Source organism: Vulpes vulpes, chromosome 6, assembly GCF_048418805.1.
Source record: "Vulpes vulpes isolate BD-2025 chromosome 6, VulVul3, whole genome shotgun sequence".
In the NCBI taxonomy this organism is placed as follows: Eukaryota; Metazoa; Chordata; class Mammalia; order Carnivora; family Canidae; genus Vulpes; species Vulpes vulpes.
Window position 1 is genome coordinate 87919316 of NC_132785.1, and position 19755 is coordinate 87939070.

General features: G+C 41.9%; 1 protein-coding gene across 2 annotated transcripts in view; it reads right to left on the bottom strand.

The window, feature by feature from the left end:
* Positions 1 to 200: 200 nt before the first annotated feature.
* CDKL1 (cyclin dependent kinase like 1) overlaps positions 201 to 19755 on the bottom strand; it is a 56161-nt gene continuing 36606 nt past the window's right edge. For both annotated transcript variants that reach the window (XM_026000736.2, XM_072761500.1), the window contains exons 3-9: positions 14567 to 14639; positions 12060 to 12150; positions 11252 to 11452; positions 8584 to 8666; positions 5346 to 5402; positions 3985 to 4140; positions 201 to 2216 (exon numbers count right to left, since the gene is read on the bottom strand). In XM_026000736.2, coding sequence (XP_025856521.1) covers positions 2109 to 2216; positions 3985 to 4140; positions 5346 to 5402; positions 8584 to 8666; positions 11252 to 11452; positions 12060 to 12150; positions 14567 to 14639 — 769 coding nt within the window. In that variant the 3' untranslated portion in view covers positions 201 to 2108. The remainder of the gene's footprint in view (positions 2217 to 3984; positions 4141 to 5345; positions 5403 to 8583; positions 8667 to 11251; positions 11453 to 12059; positions 12151 to 14566; positions 14640 to 19755) is intronic.

Consider the following 19755-nt stretch of genomic DNA (forward strand, 5'->3'; position numbering starts at 1 on the left):
AAATGATCATGAAGACCAACACAGTTATACTTATGTTTTGCTTAAATTAAAATATTGCTTTGAATAGAGAATCTTAATTAGAAACTAACTTGTATTCCCCATATCTTGGATACTGCTTCCTATGAGCTCAGGGACATCAAAAAGAAGTGTAAGCACAAAATTCAATTTGTATCTAGAAAGCAATGACGAAGAATATCATAAACAGATAAAAACAGATCTTTATTTTTACCTGCTTGAAATGGCCCTGGTTCTTTTACTGTTAACTTGTAGATTTCTGTATGTTTGGTTTGAACATTCAGCTCTTGACTTGACAGGAAATAATTTTAAAATAAACACTATGATGCAGCCTTCAGATAGAAAAATGAATTTCAGTTGTGTTTAGAAGAGAGGCTTATGTAAATAGCACATACCATAAATGATATACCGTCTACAAATAAAATTGCCACTGTCAATTAGAAAGGCAGAAAACAGTAAATTAAAAAAAAAAAGACTAGGATATAGACCAGTGTCATGTGAAACAGTGGTGATTCCATGCTGAACGAAGGGTTACAGCTACAGTTAAATCAAGCATTAGTACACATTTAATACAACTCATTAGAAAAAAAATGAACGCTTCCATCTCCAATTTGTTTGATTTTTGTGTGGTGAGGCAACTGATTCACTACAATTTAGTCTGGAACTACTTTTATATTCTGAATGGTTTTCTATAGAACTACTGAATGAATTAGGCAGTTACAGTCATCTGCCTCGTCAAGTGCGTTGTTTGGGTTAAAAAGGAAAAGAGAAAATGTAAACTAGTCACAGAAGTGGGATGGCCTTCCTTGTCATTTGAATCCAAGCCCCATAAGAAGAATTAGATGATGCTGGGACTAGTCTTTAACCCATTGTCCGCTCTTTGCAAGAAGCTACATACATCAGAAGCCTTAGGATATTTAACTGGCTGGAGTAGCCAAAATGATTGAGCAGATGCCCAAGTTTGATGAATTACTCAGCAGTAACTGAATAAAGTCAAATGCTGTCATGAAGGAAGTTACTGTAGCAGTAAACTAGTAAGAATACAGAGGCAATGTTTGGAAGATAAAGTAAAATATACTCCCAAAACCACAGCTGGGAACCAGTAAGGGAACAGCAGTAGCACATCAACCAAAACTGGCAATGAGCTTATAAGAAACAGAAGTGAGCTTCATGTTGCCCTTGTGTTCAAGGGACAAGGGTGAAAAGCTTTTGAAATAGGAGCGGTAGAGTGAGTCAAAGTTAATTATATGTCATCATTTTAAGTACCACGATACAAAACTAGGAATTTTGGACTACTTGTTATCAGTTCTTAGCACAGTATAAATATGTGCACACACGTATGTAGGTATGTATACTATACATACATATAGTACAAAGGTGTATTTCAGGGAAAATATCAGTTTACAACCTAACATCTTTCATGATCCAAGTAAAAACTCATAAGCAATTTCTTCCAGAACCCAGAACACTATAGTCCTGCCTCTAGATCTGTCTCTCAAGTCGGTGACTGAGCTGGAGAGAATGAAGAACTAATTACTTTCAGGCTGATAGGCTCAGTTCCCATTAAGTCTGTAGATCTTGTTCTACCCACTGACTGCCTTGGTCAGCTGCCAGGCTTCACACCATGGTTTGCAGGGAGAATTGAGTCACCTGTAGATGGGTTATGTAAACCCATCTTGCCTGCAAAAATGACTAAGATGCATCCTTTACTACAAGGTAAAGATAAAAGCATATGTAAAAATGCCTACAAACATTAAAAACATAAGCAAATAGATTTTGTTATGACAATCCATGATTTTAAGTATTTTGAACAACTCTTAAATATTCCAAAAATGTTTTAAACTATGAAAATTAAGAGAGCAAGCAGAAAATAGAATTTTAAGCATTTTGATTTCAGGAACTAAAACTCTTCTTGAATATGATGACAGTCTGAAAAGGCAGGGGATAGGACTCAAGGCAAAAGCGCTACAAGAAAAATACATATGGGTGTTTTGTAATTCATTAACATTGTGAGTGTTTTCAAGCAAATGTACTGGTTTTGTTTTCTTCAAATTACTGATGAATTCCTTTTTCGTCTTCCATCTCCAAGCTCCTTAAATGTTTGGAAAATGGTAGTTAAGTTTCTTCATATTCCAGTAGTACTTCTTATTATCCAGAGCTGGAAGGAAGCCACTGCTAGTTAGCTGAGGTAGGCACTGCAACTGCAATTACAAAACACAGGATTAGGTTCAATGCCATGCAAACTTTTCGTTATTGAGAACATCTCACAAAAGAGGTAAATTAGTCCATTTTTCAGCACAAAAATACTTTTTCTGTACAGAATCCAGGACCTAAGGGAGGACAAAATGTTTACATTTGTTCTCTTTTTCCTTTTAAAGATTTATTTTGTTAAAAGATTGTATTTATTTGTTCATGGGAGACAGAGAGAGAGAGGCAGAAACATAGGCAGAGGGAGAAGCAGGCTCCCCGTGGAGAGCCCAATGTGGGACTGACCCCAGAACCCTGGGATCATGCCCTGAACTGAAAGATCCTTAACCACTGAGCCACCCAGGTGTCCCTTAAAAATTTGTTTTATATTAAGCAAGACATGCACATTCAAGAAAATTTAGAGAATATGAAAAAGAAGGAAAAAGTGACGTGAACATTATTGGAAAAAAGACCTAGATTTACAGGAGGTAAGAGCCTGCTGGGACCTGAGGGATCATTTAAAGCAATGCTTGGTCTGAGAAGCAAAGAAAACTGATGCCTGGAACACTTCAGCAATTTGCCCCCTTTCCCTTTAGTTAAAAAGGCAAAACTGTTCCCCCTGTGCTCCCAGAAAATGTTTGCATTTATTGTCAGTGTCAAATGAAAGTAAGGAGAACATAAAAAGAAATATAATTATACTACATGGCCTTAGGTATCTGAAAAGCAGTTACTTTTTAGCATTTCAAACAGTTGTATCCTTCCAGTCCTATATGCAAGACATCAACTAGTGGGTTTCCCTTCTTTCAAGTAGAAATATTCCCACCAAGACCCTTTACTCTTGAACACAAAGGAACAGCAAGCTAAGTGGTAACTCTGGCGTTGGGGGCCATTGTCTATTCTGGCCTGTATTGCTACCTGGGTCATACATGACTGAGAATAAAACAAAGCTTTCTTAATTTTGTAACTCAGGTCTATCTTAGGACCCCACAGTTCATGCTGCCCCTGATCCGTCAGATTGTCTATCCTCTTCTTTCCTCCAAACTTCACATACATATCCCCCAGATGCCATTCAGCACGCTGCGTGGGGGGGCTGCCAAGGGAAAAATCATTTATAGAGGAAGGGCTACCTAAGCAGATCCAGAAGGGACCAGGAGTAGCCAACTCATCTCAGTCCATTCTCAGTTACTACAGCTATGGGCTTACAACAGGACACCGAATGTAAGGCTATTTTGCGGACTTCATACCAGTCACGTTTCTCCACGGGCTGCCGTGGGCAGCGTGGATGCTCTCCTGTAAGATAGGCTGTCCTGCTGGTATCACCCAGAGCACTGCTCCCGCACCTGCCCAGCCAAGGCTGCCGATTAGAAGACTGGGGGCGAAACGGTCCCATTTGGGGATGACCCTAGGAGGTCGGTCAACACTGAAAGTGAACGTGACGACAGCGAGCTGCCGGGGACAAATCGGATTTCATTCTCCAAAGTACAAAGAGCACGCTCAGTGGGACCCACGCCCGTGGACCTGCCTGAGACCTGTGCTCAGGCGCCCCGGCCGCTCTGAGCGGCTCCGAGCCGCAGGGCAAGGGCGCCTTCGGGACCGAGCGACACGGGCCTCCCTCGGAGGCAGGTGCGTCTGGCGCCCTTTGTCCTCGCTGGGACGGGGATGCTGGAGCTGCAAGCCGCCGCCGCCACCTCAAGGAGAGGTGCAGACTGCACCAGGTGGCCGGCGTGAGACCACTCGAAACAGCAGCCCGGGGGCTTCTGTAAAGCAGCGCCCCACTTTTACCCCAGGCAGGTGCTTTCGGCTCTGTCGTTGGGTCTTCCTTGTGGGTCTGTCAAGTTCTTTGGCCGAATCCCCCGTTTCTCTCATGCTGTCAAAATACGGGTGCTGCAACAGCTGTTCACACGTCAGCCTCTCAGCAGGATTCATGTGGAGACAGCCCTGAAAGGACAGAGGAAGTCCCCATTCTTACTTCTTTAAAATTGTATTAACTTATTCAGATCGTTTTTCTTCGTCTTTGACAGATCAAGCCCTCCAGGTGGGAACAGGAAGGGGGAAAAGTAGGAAAAACACACCAATTATGATTTCAGTTCCTCCCACAAATAGTCCTAAATGGGTAACCACACAATAAGTAAATAGTTTCTAGAAATGGTAACAAAAAATCCTTTTCCCCAGGAGGCAGTTCTGTTGTGGAGGCAGTTGGTGCTCTGCCCTGAGGGAGTAGGAGATGATTTTTGAGCTTGTCTCAGCATCCAACTGGAATAATCCACTTAATCAGTTTGGTCCCTTGTACATACTTTGTAAAAATTAGGGTTTTTGTTTTTTTTTTTAATTAGGGTTTTTATTTTAAAAAATAATACCTACATGTGGTAAAAATAAAATTCATACAGAACACAGCAAAGCCTCCTCACCACTCTAGTTCTTCCTGTTCCCCTTTCTAGATTCAGCTATACCTTTTTCTCTGGTATATTCTTCCAGAAATAGCCTATGCATTACAGGATATATATGCATGCGTGGAATGAGAGGCATAATATACATGCCTTTATATTACATCATTCTTAACCATTTGCTTTGTCATTAAGTAGGCCGTAGGGCTCATACTTGGATAGATTAAATCTCACAATTATATACCCCAAGGAACTGTCTCAATTTAAAAAATTATATTATAAAGGCATTGGTAAATATACAGTTTGAAACGGATGGAACATGGATTGTAACTTGCACGTGTTTTACTTGGTACTCGACTTTACATGAGAGCTATATATATCTGAAAATTGCAGTTTTAAAATCAAAACCAACTTCAAATATACTAGGGGGGGTGGCTATTTAAATGGATCCTATGGCCAACAGTTTTTGAAGAAAAGGATCCCTTGGTAAATAAAGCAAGTACTACCCTCTGAAATTTCTATTTTCTGCAAACTTAGACTTCAAATACAGAGCGTTGAGTTTATTTAAAGTGGAAAACGCCTACAGATGTTTTCCTTATAACTGAATGTGAACAAAAATTGAAAGTCCACTTTTCAAAGGAGAAGGAGAATTCTAAAAGGAACACTTTTCCATTCGTGGAAACTGACATAAATCATTCAGACTCCCCAGTGACACCAGCTACTGTGTGCTTCCTGGTCTGTTAGAAGCTATAATTTTACCTTCAAGAGCCCGAGGGCAGGATAAGAGATGTTTGGAAATTTTAATTCAAGTGGTTCCTGTTTTAAAAAGAAGAAAAGAAAAGGGGTTTTATTTACAGTATGTGTTCAAAGATAAGGTGACCTCAGACTGAATGTCTTCTGAGTGAGAGAAGCATCTTCCTGGCACCACCTTTCTTGCCTCCTCCACCCTCTGCCCACCTACCTCCCAGCTGAAACAACCTCCTATGCCTGTTTCACAAGCTCCTTCTCTCTCCACCTCCAAATTTCTCTTCTAATGTTCCTCCTCACCGCTCCCTTCACTTCCTGGAGAACTGACACAGGTAGCTAATTATGATAGAACATTAATGAAAGAAGGAAATTCACTTTGTGTAGCAACTGTTATTTCCTTTATTCTGCCTCCATTTATGTAACTTGCCTTTCCTCAGAATAATTTTTGGTATTTATATTGGCATTTAAAAGAGCTCCTAGGGATCCCTGGGTGGCGCAGCGGTTTAGCGCCTGCCTTTGGCCCAGGGCGCGATCCTGGAGACCCAGGATCGAATCCCACGTCGGGCTCCCGGTGCATGGAGCCTGCTTCTCCCTCTGCCTATGTCTCTGCCTCTCTCTCTGTGTGACTTACCATAAATTAAAAAAAAAAAATTTAAAAGAGCTAATTTTTGCATTTATTGACAGTTACATAAAGGAAGCTTCAAAATAGATTTTTTTTCCCTACTTAGGTGAACAGATGCTTCTAGGTTTTTCTGGAATAAACACTATTTCCTCCTCCCACAAGAGCCTGCTGTTTCTCTGTTCATCCTACTGTTTTTAAAAGAGTCTCCAGGGCAGACATTTGTCAATCTCCCTTTGGCCATATAAGGCTATTTTGCTCCAGTCACATGCTGGAGACAATCAGGAATCACAAGCACTATAAAGCAGGAGGAATGCTCAATGTCAGGCGGATGGACAGGCCAGTTAAAGAGATATGCCACTAACAGAGGCTAATTAAGGAGGGCAGCTGGAGTGCACTGTATGTATGAAAAGATGGCAGTTGTGAGTCCTGGCCAGAGTAACTGGCCAGGCTCATCTAACGAAATATGACTCTGGGTGCTATGCAGAGTTATTCTGCACAGGGAACCAGCCCCCAACAACCAAATTCTGAGGGTGCACTTACTAATCACTGATGAGGGTAAGAGTTAAGAGCCTCTGTTTTGGAGCTCCCTAAGATCACCAGGAAAAAAAAAAATCCTACAGCGGATTTGTATGAGAACCTTGAGAGTAGCCTTCTCCTCCAACCCCCACCCCCTTATCTTACATATTTCTCTTGCTATTTCTGTGTTAAATCTGAGCACTGCTGGGGGATTGACATGACACTGCTGACACTGCGCTCTGCTGTCTCAGCAACAAGGCCTGGGATGAGGCCGGCTGGTTGGCTGTGATATGAGGCCATCCTGCCTGCTTAGCCGGTTTCCCGGTGCCAGAAGCCAGCAGGCCTCCCTCTAGCAGGGTGAGCGACCGGCAGAGGGCCTCAGGCACAGATGTTCAAGGCAGGCAGCCCCCGCACTGCTTCTTCCTGTGTTTCTGTCAACAGGAAATCCCCTGCAGGACAACCTCTGGGAAACCTTGGGAAGCTTTTTACATGGATGAAGCCTGGGTTGTTTCTGAGTCTTCACTGGTAGACGAGAGAACAGGAAATCACTAAGGGATATTTAGTGTGGAAATGGGAATGTCCAGGTCACAAGGGAGCCAGCTGGGTCACCTCCCATATGCCAGGTGTCATTCCTGCCTCTCTGGCCCAGCATACTCCCAGCATGACCCACTTTTCCTATTCCTAGTGGTGTAGGGGAAGGAGGCAGTGGGGAGGGTGAAAGCCTCCAACTGTGGGACAAGCCAAGAGGCTGAGCGAACAGAGAGCTTGAATGGAACTTGACAGAACTTCCATCTGGAAACTGAGCAACCGGAGGCTTAGTTTCAATTCAAAAGTACCCTCCTTAGACAGTAGAAACTCATGACTTCACAAATCTTAATTATGTTCTGAAATATTTTTGATTATAATACAGCCTCATTCAAAGACATTCAAAAAATATTTTAAAAACATGAGGAAAGAAAGAAAACACACCACAAAGAGATACCCAGTGTTAATATTTTGGTCTATATCTTGGCAACCATTTATTTCACAAATGTTAAAAGCTTTGCTTGATTTTCCAGAAGTTGCCATGTTATTTTTTTATTTATATATGTAAATACATGTATACATGAATTGTATATTTATCAAACATTTGTTAATATGTTGTCAAATTATATATACTATTTTATAGCCTTTTTTTTTTTAACTTAATACATTGGGAACTTTTTTTTCAGATGAATACAAATAAATCTAAGTATTTGTACTGGCTATGTGGTATTTCTATTGTAAGAATATACCATAACTTACTTAATGAATCCCCTGCTGATGGAACACTAAAGGAAATAATTTCTATTGAAGAATACCACATATTTATGCCCCTAATGGTTTCACTGCAATAAATTCTTGAAAGTGGGTTAAGAGAATGCACATTTTAAATTTTTTAGTTTTAAAAAAATTGAGTGTTTTCTCATAAAGACATAATGTGTCTTATAGAGGACAGGTACCCAAATGAGGCTGGCCATGAAAGTTCATCACTGTTTCCTGTCATGGTCTGGGCAGTAAGAGCACAGTAGAGTGGGGCACTTGGGCAATGCTGGATTTTCCTGGATAAGTCATTGTGTGAGCTACCTTGCTTCAACTGCTGGAAATGATGAAGAACAAAGGAGGTTAGAGCAAGCAGGTCTGCATTTCTGCATTTCTGTCCCACATGCTGGCTAGCCTCTGCTATCAGCAATTTCTTCTTCTTCTTCTTCTTCTTTTTAATTTATTCATTCATGAGAGACACACAGAGAGAGACAGACATGCAGATGCAGGGCTCGATTCCAGGACCCCGGGATCATGACCTGAGCCAAAGGCAGACATGCTCAACCACTGAGACACCCAGGTGCCTCTGCTATCAGCAACTTCTATATTCTCACTGGAGGCAATGGTCTTTGAGCCAATTTGCCCCACCATTCTTTCTCACTCTGAGACTGACCTTCCAAGGCAGAGTGGGCCACGGGGCTCAGGCCAGTGAATAACTACCAAAGCCTAGCTAGCCCTGCAACTCCCCAGGTAACGAGAATGGTCACCACTTACACACCCTGGTAACCTTGGCCCCAACAGGTAGAGCTCTTTCCCAAGTGGGTCACTCACCAAATCTTCAGGGTCTGGAATTTTCACCCCACTGAAGTACTGATTCATGCTAAATACTTGTTGGTGCCTAGGAATGAGATCTCCTTTGGACAAGAAGAAAGAGGTGGATAAAGTGAGATCAGTTAGCAAGTGCAGACCTATGGTTCCCCTCCATCGGTGCTGTTTCTGTATCTACAACCAATTAAGGCTGTAGTCTGCCCTTCCAGGCAGACGGAGGCACTGAGGCAGCCCCCCACAGCATGTGCTGAGACCTCAGGGGACTGAGCACTGTGTTAGGTGGACAGGAGGCAGCATGCATGGACACTGGAGGCAAGAGCTTCTTGCCCTTCAGGGACTCACAGGGTATTTGAGGATTCCAAATGGCTCAGAGGCACATATACACACACACAAATAAAATAGTGCCTGTTTTAAAAAATAGCAAAAATGCAACAACTACAAAGCAAAATCATATTAATTGAATTTGGATGGATCGATATGAAAGTGTTTTGGCCTAGCACTTAGAATGGTGCCTATCAATAAATGAGGAAAGAAGTGGGGTAAAGAAGAAGAGAGGAAGGAAGGAAGAGGGATGAAAGGAGAGAAGGAGGAGGGATGGAGGAATCGAGGGAAGGAGGGTAGGAGGGAAGGAAGGAAGGAAGGAAGGAAGGAAGGAAGGAAGGAAGGATGGTAGGTAGGTCACTCAGTCAGTCATGGAAGATCTAGCTAGAAGGAATACATTTCCAAATTGGAACCACCTTTTCTTGTTTCATCAGATAGTAATCACTTGGAAATCCCATTTTATCTGCTTAGAAACTAGTTACAATTTGATTCAATGAAACAAAATAGGGATTCCTATATTCTGGGGGATTATGTGAGGCTCACCTTTCAGCCAAATCAGCTAAAATCACCCTTGTGTAAAATTCTAGAGGTATTACACGTGAAGAGCAATTTTGTTCAGAGAATAAGGCACACCCAGGCACTCTTGCCAAAACAAAGTGAACAACCCAAACCTCCCAACCAGAGCCCTGGAAATGCTGTAACTGGACTGGAGTTCCTATCCCAGGATATCAAATGGCCTAATTTTACTGATTGGTTTTGGAACTATATCTTTCACTGAAATCTAAAAGCTGCTGTCTTGCTCTATTTTGTACAAGCGGCCAAAATATACTCTCTCTTGCCTTGCCCTTGATCTCAGTGAGCTTCATCATGAGCACACTGCTTGTACCTTAATAACTTTCTTCCATCAGGGACACCTTGGTGGCTTAGTGGTTGAGCATCTGCCTTTGGTTCAGGGCGTGATCCCAGAGTCCTGGGATCGAGTCCCACATCGGGCTCCCTGCAGGGAGCCTGCTTATCCCTCTACCTAAGTTTCTGCCTCTCTCTTTCTGTCTCTCATGAATAAATAAATAAAATCTTAAAAAAAAACAAAACACACAACTTTCTTCTACCAGATGCTGGAAGCGGGGACATGAAGAAGGTGCCCTAAAATCATTGGCGGAAACAGCAAAGGAATGCTGATTGCACCTGGAAGTGCTCCAAGGTGCCTTACAGGTCACTCAAAAAACCTGTCAGCAAAGACTTACAGCTTACTGTGTGCAGACACTGGTGGAGGATGTATAGAAAGTAAGACATTAGCTCATCCTCAGGTAGCTGACAGGATCTTTGGGAGATAAAAGCACAAGACAAGACAGGGTGAGGGCAGGTGCTGCAAGAGCTTAGAAGAGGAAGTTTGCTTTAAACTGGGGAGTAGTAACTTAACTCCCTTTTTTTAGGCTTTTTTTTTTTTTGAGAGAGAGAGAGAGAGAATAGGACCGCAAGCACATGAGCAAGGGGAGGGGGAGGGGCAGAGGGAAAGGGAGAAGCAGACTCCCCACTGAGCAGGGGGCCCAATGTGGGGCTCACTCCAGGACCCGGGATCATGACCTGATCCAAAGGCAGATGCTTAACCAACTGAACCACTTAGGCGTCCCTAAACTCCCTGACTTTTGAAGGGAGCAGTCACTGCTTATATATACGACTTCTCATCGATCCCTCTCCAAGTCTCTCTTCTCCTCTTCCCTCCCCCATCATATGGCAAGAATAGAAAGACAATAGTTGACACCAGAAGATCCAGCCTTTCTTCCTGACACATAGAAGGTTTTAGAATCTTCTTCTATAGCATCTGAATGATGCAATGTAGCCTGGCAGGCTAGTGGGAAGGATCTCCAAAGAATGAAGTACTATATCATAACAAATGAAATACAACACAGTTGCATTCTGTAAACTGCTAAGCCCTTACAGAAATGTAAGCTTTTATTGTTGCTATGATTATTATTCAGAGTTTAACTTGATCCAAACTATACTGAAGAGAGAACCTTGTGTCCTTTTGGACAATTAGTATGAACTCACAATCGTTAAAATTCTTTTTATTAAAACAAATGTGAACACTTTTTAAAAGTAATCTCTATGCCCAACTCCAGGCTCAAATTCACAACCCTGAGATCAAGAGTCATGTGTTCTACAGACTGAGCCAGTAAGGTGCCCCCAAATGTGGACACCTTTAATGAAATTATTTAAGTAAGGCTCCTAGAGTACCCCTCCTTCGTAACTGTAAATAGCATTGAATGAGACTGGGAACTTGGCTCTGTCCTATATCGACATGGGTAAAACTATTCAGTTTCCCAAAAGGCATGACAAAAACACTACTTACCCAAGGTTTTCCGAATCAGATAGAGCTGATCCACATCTGATTTTCCTGGCCACAGAGGTACCCCTGACAGCAGCTCAGCAAAGACACAGCCAATTGCCCAAACATCTACTGGGGGGCCATACTGTGTGTCCCCCACCAATAGTTCTGGGGAGCGGTACCACCTAGTAGCCACGTAGTCTGTGTAGTAGTCACTGGGTCCAGCTGGCCAGTGATGCACATGGAAAATAGAACAATGGAAGACTGGAATCAAAACTGAGAGGGGGGGGAAGACCTAAGAAATCAAGCTTGTGTCCCATCTTATGGCTTTTCTAAATCAACGGTTTCTCAATACTGGTTGCACATCAAAATCAGTTGGAATACAGTATTTGTTAAATTACTAATGCTTGGGCCCCTTTCAGCCCAGTGAAAAAAGAAATTTTGGGGGAGAGTCTGGGGAGGTATCAGTATAGTTTTTATAGTTACAGCTTATAGTTTCCCCAGTTGATTCTAATCCGCAGCCAAAGTTGAAAACCACTCTTCTAAAATAGTACTTCTGAGAAGTGCTATCTTAGTGAGAAAAAAAAAAAAGGTAGAAACCAGGAGAATAATATACTTTTTAATAACCACTTTCCTGTGGTATAATTTACATATAGCATACATTTTTAAAACACTATATGTATCTACATATTTTCAGTAATTACAAATTGTAATTTAGGGCAAGCTCAAGCCCAAAATATATAAAAAGTAGCATTCTATAGCATCTAGAGCCTTTCTCATATAAAGGATCTTTCTGTCTTTTACAATTACTTAAGGAAACATCAATACTTACTCAAAAGTCGGGCAAATCCAAAGTCACAAAGCTTAATCACTGAATGTTTTGTGATGAGGATATTTTCTGGCTTCACATCTCTATGTATGCACTAGTCATAAAAATCAAAACAAAAACAGATTATCAAGGAGCAACTATAATATACGGGATTATGAACTCATGAATATTTCACAGACATTTGAGAAATCATTAAAACCTCTTACTGGTCTTTTGGATAAAATTTTTTTGGCTATTTTTGCTATTTTGCAGCCTAAAATTAATCTAGTACCATATTCATTATAGCCCGAATCATCCCAAATTCCTAAAGGGCCCAAAAAGGACTAAAAAAGGAAGAATGGAAAAAAATGAAAGTAGGGTAGCCTGATAAACAAGTAAGGTTTTAGTATAAGTATACCCCCATGACGTTTTCGTGACATGTTTATACCAAAAAATTATGATGGTTTATCTGAAATTCAGATTTAACTGGTGCTTGCTTGTACGTACTCTGGTAACCCTAGATGAAAGGGAAAATGTGAAAGACTCTGGGCGAGGCCTGCATCATGGCTGCAGGAGCTGCAAGTTGATGCATAAGCAGAATTCACAGATCAGTTGTTTAAGTGAGAACAGAACACGGTCCGCCTGGTAAACAGGACAAGCCCTGGGCCTGCTGAGATAAGCTAGGGAAGAGAAGGGCGGGAACCAGGAGCTTGCCAAGAGACCTCCCTTCCAGCTCTTGACATTCGTCCTGACAAGATAAACAGAGTAGGCAGTGCTTAACCTCTGGGGAGAGTCGCTAGATGTCAGCTCTGTCCCACACACAAGTGTTCTTAGAACTACGTCCACCCCCGCGGGATGTGGCCCCCATTCCATAATTTAGACTCCAGTCACCTGTGGTTTCCAAACCACAGCTGACATTGTTTAACAGGCTAATGTTAGAAGAAAGTTTATGACTCTTCACATGATTTTCTTATTAAATAACAATTCTCTTGGCAAAGAACAAATCAACAACCTAATTAAAGATTACATAAAAACAACATTTGGGTCAAAATCCTGTTCAGGGTTCCTAATACTCCTTCTTCTAAGCGTTTTCCTCTCTGGAGAAGAATGTTGGATCCTGCTGGAATCTGAGAGACCCTCTTCAGCTTGCAGCTAAAACCCTGGGGTATTCTTGACTTTCTAGAATTTGGAGAGAGGACAGAGGTTCTTCTTGGGCTTGGCCTACTTTTCTCCCTCCAAAGGACTTCCAGGGTGGGAGATCAGTGACAGTGTTTCCCCATGAGTATTACTCTGGAAAATTTGAGGGGGAGACAATTTCTGAATTATTTTTTTTACTATCTATCTGGTTCTCAGCAATTAATGGCTCTGAGATCGCCATTCTTTTACCACTGGCTTCACATACTACTATAAACGGGTACACCCATGAATATCACGATGACAAATGGTCAGAAGTACTTGCAAGCTAGAATGTGTTCCAATTCTGTTCTGAGAATTCTACATAGGTTTCTGCATCCTCCCCAACATCAGTACATGTGGCTGACCAGAGCTTCAGGGACTCTCCAGGAACAGTGAGTGGTATGTGTTGTATCTGATTTTCTTCAGTAGGGCCTTTATAAGGTCTCTCTTGCTCCTGCATCCTAAAACCTGCTTTCAGGAAAGTGCTAACCTTCACTTGCTATAAATAGCAATGTAAGGTGTCCACATTCCCTAGAATCCATGCATTTTGACCAGGATGGTAGCCTTCAGCTAGGTTGAGGCTCACTAGGGAGAAGTGCTGGCTACTTTCATATTTTCTACTTCTCAGGAGGCAGCTTCAGGAAAAAATCATTTAGAACAGCCCAGGGCAGGGGATTTAGCCCCACCAGCTAAATTGACCCTGGCAGTAGATAAGATGACACACTGCAGGCAAGCTGCCCTGGTGGCCAAAATGAAGCTCTAATATTGGAATCTAGCTTCTGTGTGCAGGGAGTGGGCAGTGTCGTACTGGAGGGAGCAGCCACCTTCCCAGTATCTGTGGCAACTCATCTCATGGGTAGCAGCTTGCTGTGCCTCCTACCCAGCCTCGCTATAGCCAGGAGTATCAGAGGTGTCCACTGGGCTGCTTTGCTCCAGACATGGTGCTCATATCTCACCAACACAGACACTAACATTTGAGCATAGTGCTTGGGACTCCACCTACTGCAACTCAAAAGACATGAGCCACCTGGGGTTCCCCTCCCAAATTCCAGAGCATCTTGACAGTCCCAGACCAATACAGAATTCAAGCGAATGGGATTCTACTTTAAATCTGAGTAGTTGCTCATCAGTATAAATCTGTAACTTCTTCCTTAAAATCATAAAAACACATCTTTTATGTAACCTGAACAAGAATGGCTAGATTGGTATTTTTAGCCTCTACTGACCACAACCAGGCTTCTGAAGATTTGAGTGAAAACATATATCCACAAAAGGAGGATATAAATTTTGTACAAAGGCTCTACCTCAGCTAAAAGGCAGCTTTCTGATTTTTCAAGGATGATCATGAGACTTACATCGTGTTTATGGCAAAAATTCACAGCTTGCAACGTCTGCCAAGTTATGTTCTTCACAAGATGTTCTGGTACCCTAATAAAAATAAAGAAGCGACACAAACACATTCTTTAGTGTAGCCATGGAATTCAGCTCAAAAATAGCAAAAAGAAAGTAAGACAAGCTTAAATAGTGACATATCCATCCAGTCATCTAAGGCACAGAGCAGGTCCGGAGTGTAAAGAACATGGGCTCAGCATACTGCTGGGCTCTAGGGATGGTGAGGTAAATACAACAGCAATACAAACATCTCCTTCTACAGGAAGAGACCATGAAGACTCATGGGGTTTCCACAAGTATTTATGTCCACCTACCTCAAACACCTGTGATGCCATCGGAAACCCACCTGCTAATTTGAGCTTCATTTCCACAAGAAGCTTTTCATTGATGGAAAGTTAGTTAATAGATAGTATAAAAGATGTTGCTATTTTTTCTTTTTCCTTTTTTCCAAGTTGCCCAAACTAATGCCTTGAGACAGAATTCATCTTTCATGCATGGGCACATGGTTTCTCCAGACTCTCCAGGCAGCAATTTTTTAGGTAATGAAAGATTTTACTGCTGATAGAGGTCTACATTGCACACCACGTAACAAAAGTGAATAATAATTTAAAATTTACATGGGCATCTTGGTTCTTTCCCCACACTGCTTCTCTCTGATAGCTAGGTGCATCTCACTCCCCATCTTTCTGCTCTGTCTTCGCTCACAGTGTCTAAACTTGGTGCCACTGCTCCCAGCACTTCTTCCCTGACACTCAGCTTATATAACCTAGGTAACCAATAGCCCTAGCAGATCCTTCACGTGAATTAGAAAAAGGCACCTTGGGGCAGCTGGGTGGCTCAGTTGGTTAAGCATCTGCCATCAGCTCAAGACATGATCTCAGGGTCCTGGGATTGAGCCCTGGTCAGGCACTGCTCAGTGAAGAGTCTACTTCTCCTTCTCTCTCTACCCCTCCCCCTGTTTGTACACACACACTCTCTCTGTCAAATAAATAAATAAAATCTTTTTTTAAAGGAAAAGGTACCTCTTCTTGGAGCATTTAAAAAATATATTGAGCAATGAGTGAAATGACGACAGAGTATTTTTAGAACCCCCCACCCACCAGCTGGACTTACTGTTTTTATGAAATAAACATTAAACAATGGTGTTGTGGTCCTCAGGCAGAACTAATAAGTAAACCAGGGAGGAAGCTCTTGGGTAGTTGTGTTAAAGTGACCAAAACAAGTCACTTCTAGGCTCTGGGAAGGGGCTACAAGGCCACTGTTGTCACAGACCAGATGTTCAGGAAATCCTTTCAAGAAGATCAGAGGACGCTTGAACAGAGGATGGGCCAACATGGAGGAAACAAAGAGGCCACTGCCAGGAAGAAGAGCTGGGACGTTTCTGGTCCAGAACCACATCCCTAGGCTTGAATTTGCTTCTTTCCAAATTCTCTCCCATGTCTTAGTGCCACATAGGTACAATGCTAGGAAAACTTACCTGTTTAGAAAGAAGGCCTAGAAAAATACAACTAAGATGAGGCACATTTTAGGGAAAATGTTTCCCCCAGCCTCCACTTCTTGTCCATAAAAGAAAAGGAACATATTTTGATTATTTAGTGACTTAAACATTAATTTAAGGTTATCAGTGCCGGGCCACATTAGACTCTAAAAACATTTCCCAAAAGAAATTATGCAAAAGGAGCATTTAAAAGTAAATTATAATAGCATATTATTAATCCTTCTCTAAGGCTGAGCTCATTATTACACAATCCTCAAACATCAAAACCACCTAGTGTCATCCTGAGTTAGCTGCTCATTTCACTTCTTTATTACCCGGGTTCTTTGAAATGCCAGGGCCTCAGACGTTATCTCTAAGATCCTTTTTAGCTGCTGCTGCTGATGATTGGAGCCAAGTTTTTTGGCTGCTGCAGAAGGGAGTTACGAATATGGGAAGGAAAAAAAATAGAATCTGTTCTGTGGTGTTGGGCTGGAATTGGATATACACATACGTACAGAGGCTACTGTGCCAGAAAGGGCACCTTCTTACACAGGGTGCTCCAGAAAGCTTCTCTGCTTAAGTCAACAACTGAAGTAGTGGTTACAGTGGTGAGAAGGGCCAAGATTGGGGCTATATTTTAAAAGTATAGTCTTCAGGATTTTCCAAGAGATTGAATATGAGAGACAGAGAGGAATCAAGGAATGATGCCAAGGTTTTAGCTTGAGTAGCTGGTCCATGGTGGGTCCCTTTCCTGAGGAGAATGCTGAGGGAAGAGCTGGTTTTGAGAAGGGAAGGGTAGATATATTGAGATGCTTATTGAACATCCAAAGGATATCCTGGGTAGGCAGTTCTGAATTCACAAGGAAGGTAGGGCTGGAAATATAAATATGGGAAGCCTAAACATATGGATGGCATTTGGAGCCCAAGGACTGGATGAAACCACGTAAGGAGTGAATACAGAAAAAAAAGAGAGGGTCAAAGTCCTGAGGCCCTAAAATAGGTAGAGGTCAGAAAGTAGAGAGAGATTCAGCAAGAGACTAGGGTTGAGCCTGGAGGAAAACACAGTGACACTCAGGAAAACAGTGTCACTGAAGCCAACGGAAGAAAGTGTTTCAAGGACTTCTGGATTAAGACGCTGGGCTGAACAAACCCATCTAATTTCACTCCCTCTCCAAACCTGACTATAAATACACTGACAGATTTTTTCTCAAGACAAAACCTGGCCAGAGAGAACAGGAGAAGAGGTAACAGCAACACATTTTGGAATCTGGAAAACAGGTAGATGAATGAAAACTGGCAACAGATTCTGGAAAGCTGAAAGCTAAGCCAGAAGAGGAGAAAGTGGAAGAGCAACCCATTTATTCCAAAGAATCCTCCAAAGGTGCAGAAACTGGCCACCAAGATCACTACGGAAGTGGGAGCAAAGGGGGAGTGTAGAAAATCTGTTTTGGAAACCATCAAATCCCTAGATCCCTTCCCCCATTTTATTCCAATAGGGAGCACTCCTTCCCCTACCTAGTAGAAGGCTAGAGTTTTGTTTTCTGAAGAGTGTAGCATAGAGGACATTTGGTATAGCTGAGATCGTGAGTACTGTTCCAAAAATGGAGGATTAAATGATTATGTACATACATACTAATGCTGAGACTCCCAGCCTTTTTCCCTCACTACCTTCTGACAAAGTTGGCAGTCAGACTTCACTTTCCAAGGAAAATACTGGAAGACTTTTTTTGGGGAAGCTCAGGAGGAAAGATCTGAAAATTCTGACATTGGGGTACCCATCAAATGAACCAGCCAGATAACCCCACAGTGAAGCCCAGAGCTTCCAACAGCACCCTACTCTTAACCATGGGCAGACAACCAGAGACTATATGATGCCCAAGAGAAGCCTCAAATGAGAAAGGTAAAGGCCAAAACCAACAGAAAAAAGCAACTTAAAAGAAACAGAAACAATGGATAGTGAAGAGAGCATTAAAAAAGAAAAACAGGGGATCCCTGGGTGGCTCAACGGTTCAGCACCTGCCTTCGGCCCAGGGCATGATCCTGGAGTCCCAGGATCGAGTCCCACGTCAGGCTCCCAGCATGGAGCCTGCTTCTCCCTCTGCCTGTGTCTCTGCCTCTCTCTCTCTCTCTCTCTCTCTCTCTCTGTTTCTCTATCATGAATAAATAAATAAAATTAAAAAAAAAAACCATCCTTTCAGCCAGAACTGCCATCTTCCAGTAATTCGCCAAAATGACCAACACAAAGGGAAAGAGAGGTACCCACTATATGTTTTCTAGACCTTTTAAAAACATGGAGTTGTTCCTTTGGCCACATACGTGTGAATCTGCAAGAAAGATGATATTGTGGACATCTGGGGAATGGGCAGTGTTCAAAAAGGAATACCACACAAATGTTACCACGGCAAAACTAGAAGAGTCTACAATGTTCCTCAGTATGCTGTTGGCATTGTTGTAAATAAACAAGTTAAGGGCAAATTCTTGCCAAGAGAATTAATGTATGCATTGAGCACATTAAATACTCAAAAATCTAAGACTGCTTCCTGAAGTGTATGAAGGAAAATGATCAGAAAAAGAAGGAAGCCAAAGAGAAAGTTACTTGGGTTCAACAGAAGCACCAGCCTGCCCCACCCAGAGAAGCACACTTCGTGAGAACTAATGGAACGGAGTCTGAATTGCTGGAACCCATTCCCCATGAATTCATGGCATGATAAATGTAAAGAAAATAAAAGACCTCAAGATTGTAAAAAAAAAAGAAAAGAAAAAAGAAAAGAAAAGAAAAACATGAGTATTCTCAGAGAGAAAAGGAAAGCTGTTGCATCCATGAAATAAGAACAAGATACTATAAAAAAGCAAGAGGACCAGTCAGAATCCAGAATCCAAATAATAGAAGGCCCAGAACAAGAAAATAGAGAAACTAAAGGATAGGACATCAGTAATAGCTCAAAATTTTCCTTCTTGGGTAGAAGGGGCTCACCAAGTGCCAGCATAAAAGATGAAAAGTAAGGCTCATGATTTTTATAATTCAGAATTCTGTGAACAAAGAGTGTTCCCTGAGCTTCAGGAAATTTAAAAAAAGAAACAGGACTTCATAAAGGAGTGGAAAATAGAACGGCAACAGACTTCCTAACACTGGAAGATAGAAAGCACTTAAAAAAATGCCTTCAAAATTTTGAAGGCATATTATATTTTACCAAAACACAAACATACAACCTCTACCCAAACAAAGTATTGGTCAGATTGGAAGAAAAAATAAAGGTTTTTTTAAAATGCAAGTGCAAGGTCTCAATCTACCTCTCTTTTAAACCTCTCCTACACTGTTTCTCAGGAAGCCCTTGGAGCATGCACCCCACCAAAAAGAAGTAAACTATAAAAGAAGATTATTGGAAACAGAGAAAACTGGACATCTGACACACAAGAGGGAAGTGATGGGAATGTCCAGGAGGACGGGGAAGGGAGATGGCATATGATAAGGACATTCCAGGCACTGAAAACAACCCATCCAGATTGGAATAGCATGATGCAAGAGCAGGCATGTTGAGGGCTGCTCAACATGTTGCAGGGTGATGTTGAAGTCATCACCATGCCCTCTGCCTTATACTGTCTCAAATAAATATGAAAATATTTAACTAACAAAAGCTTTGGAAGAGTCCACATTCATGTTCACATACCAGCTCA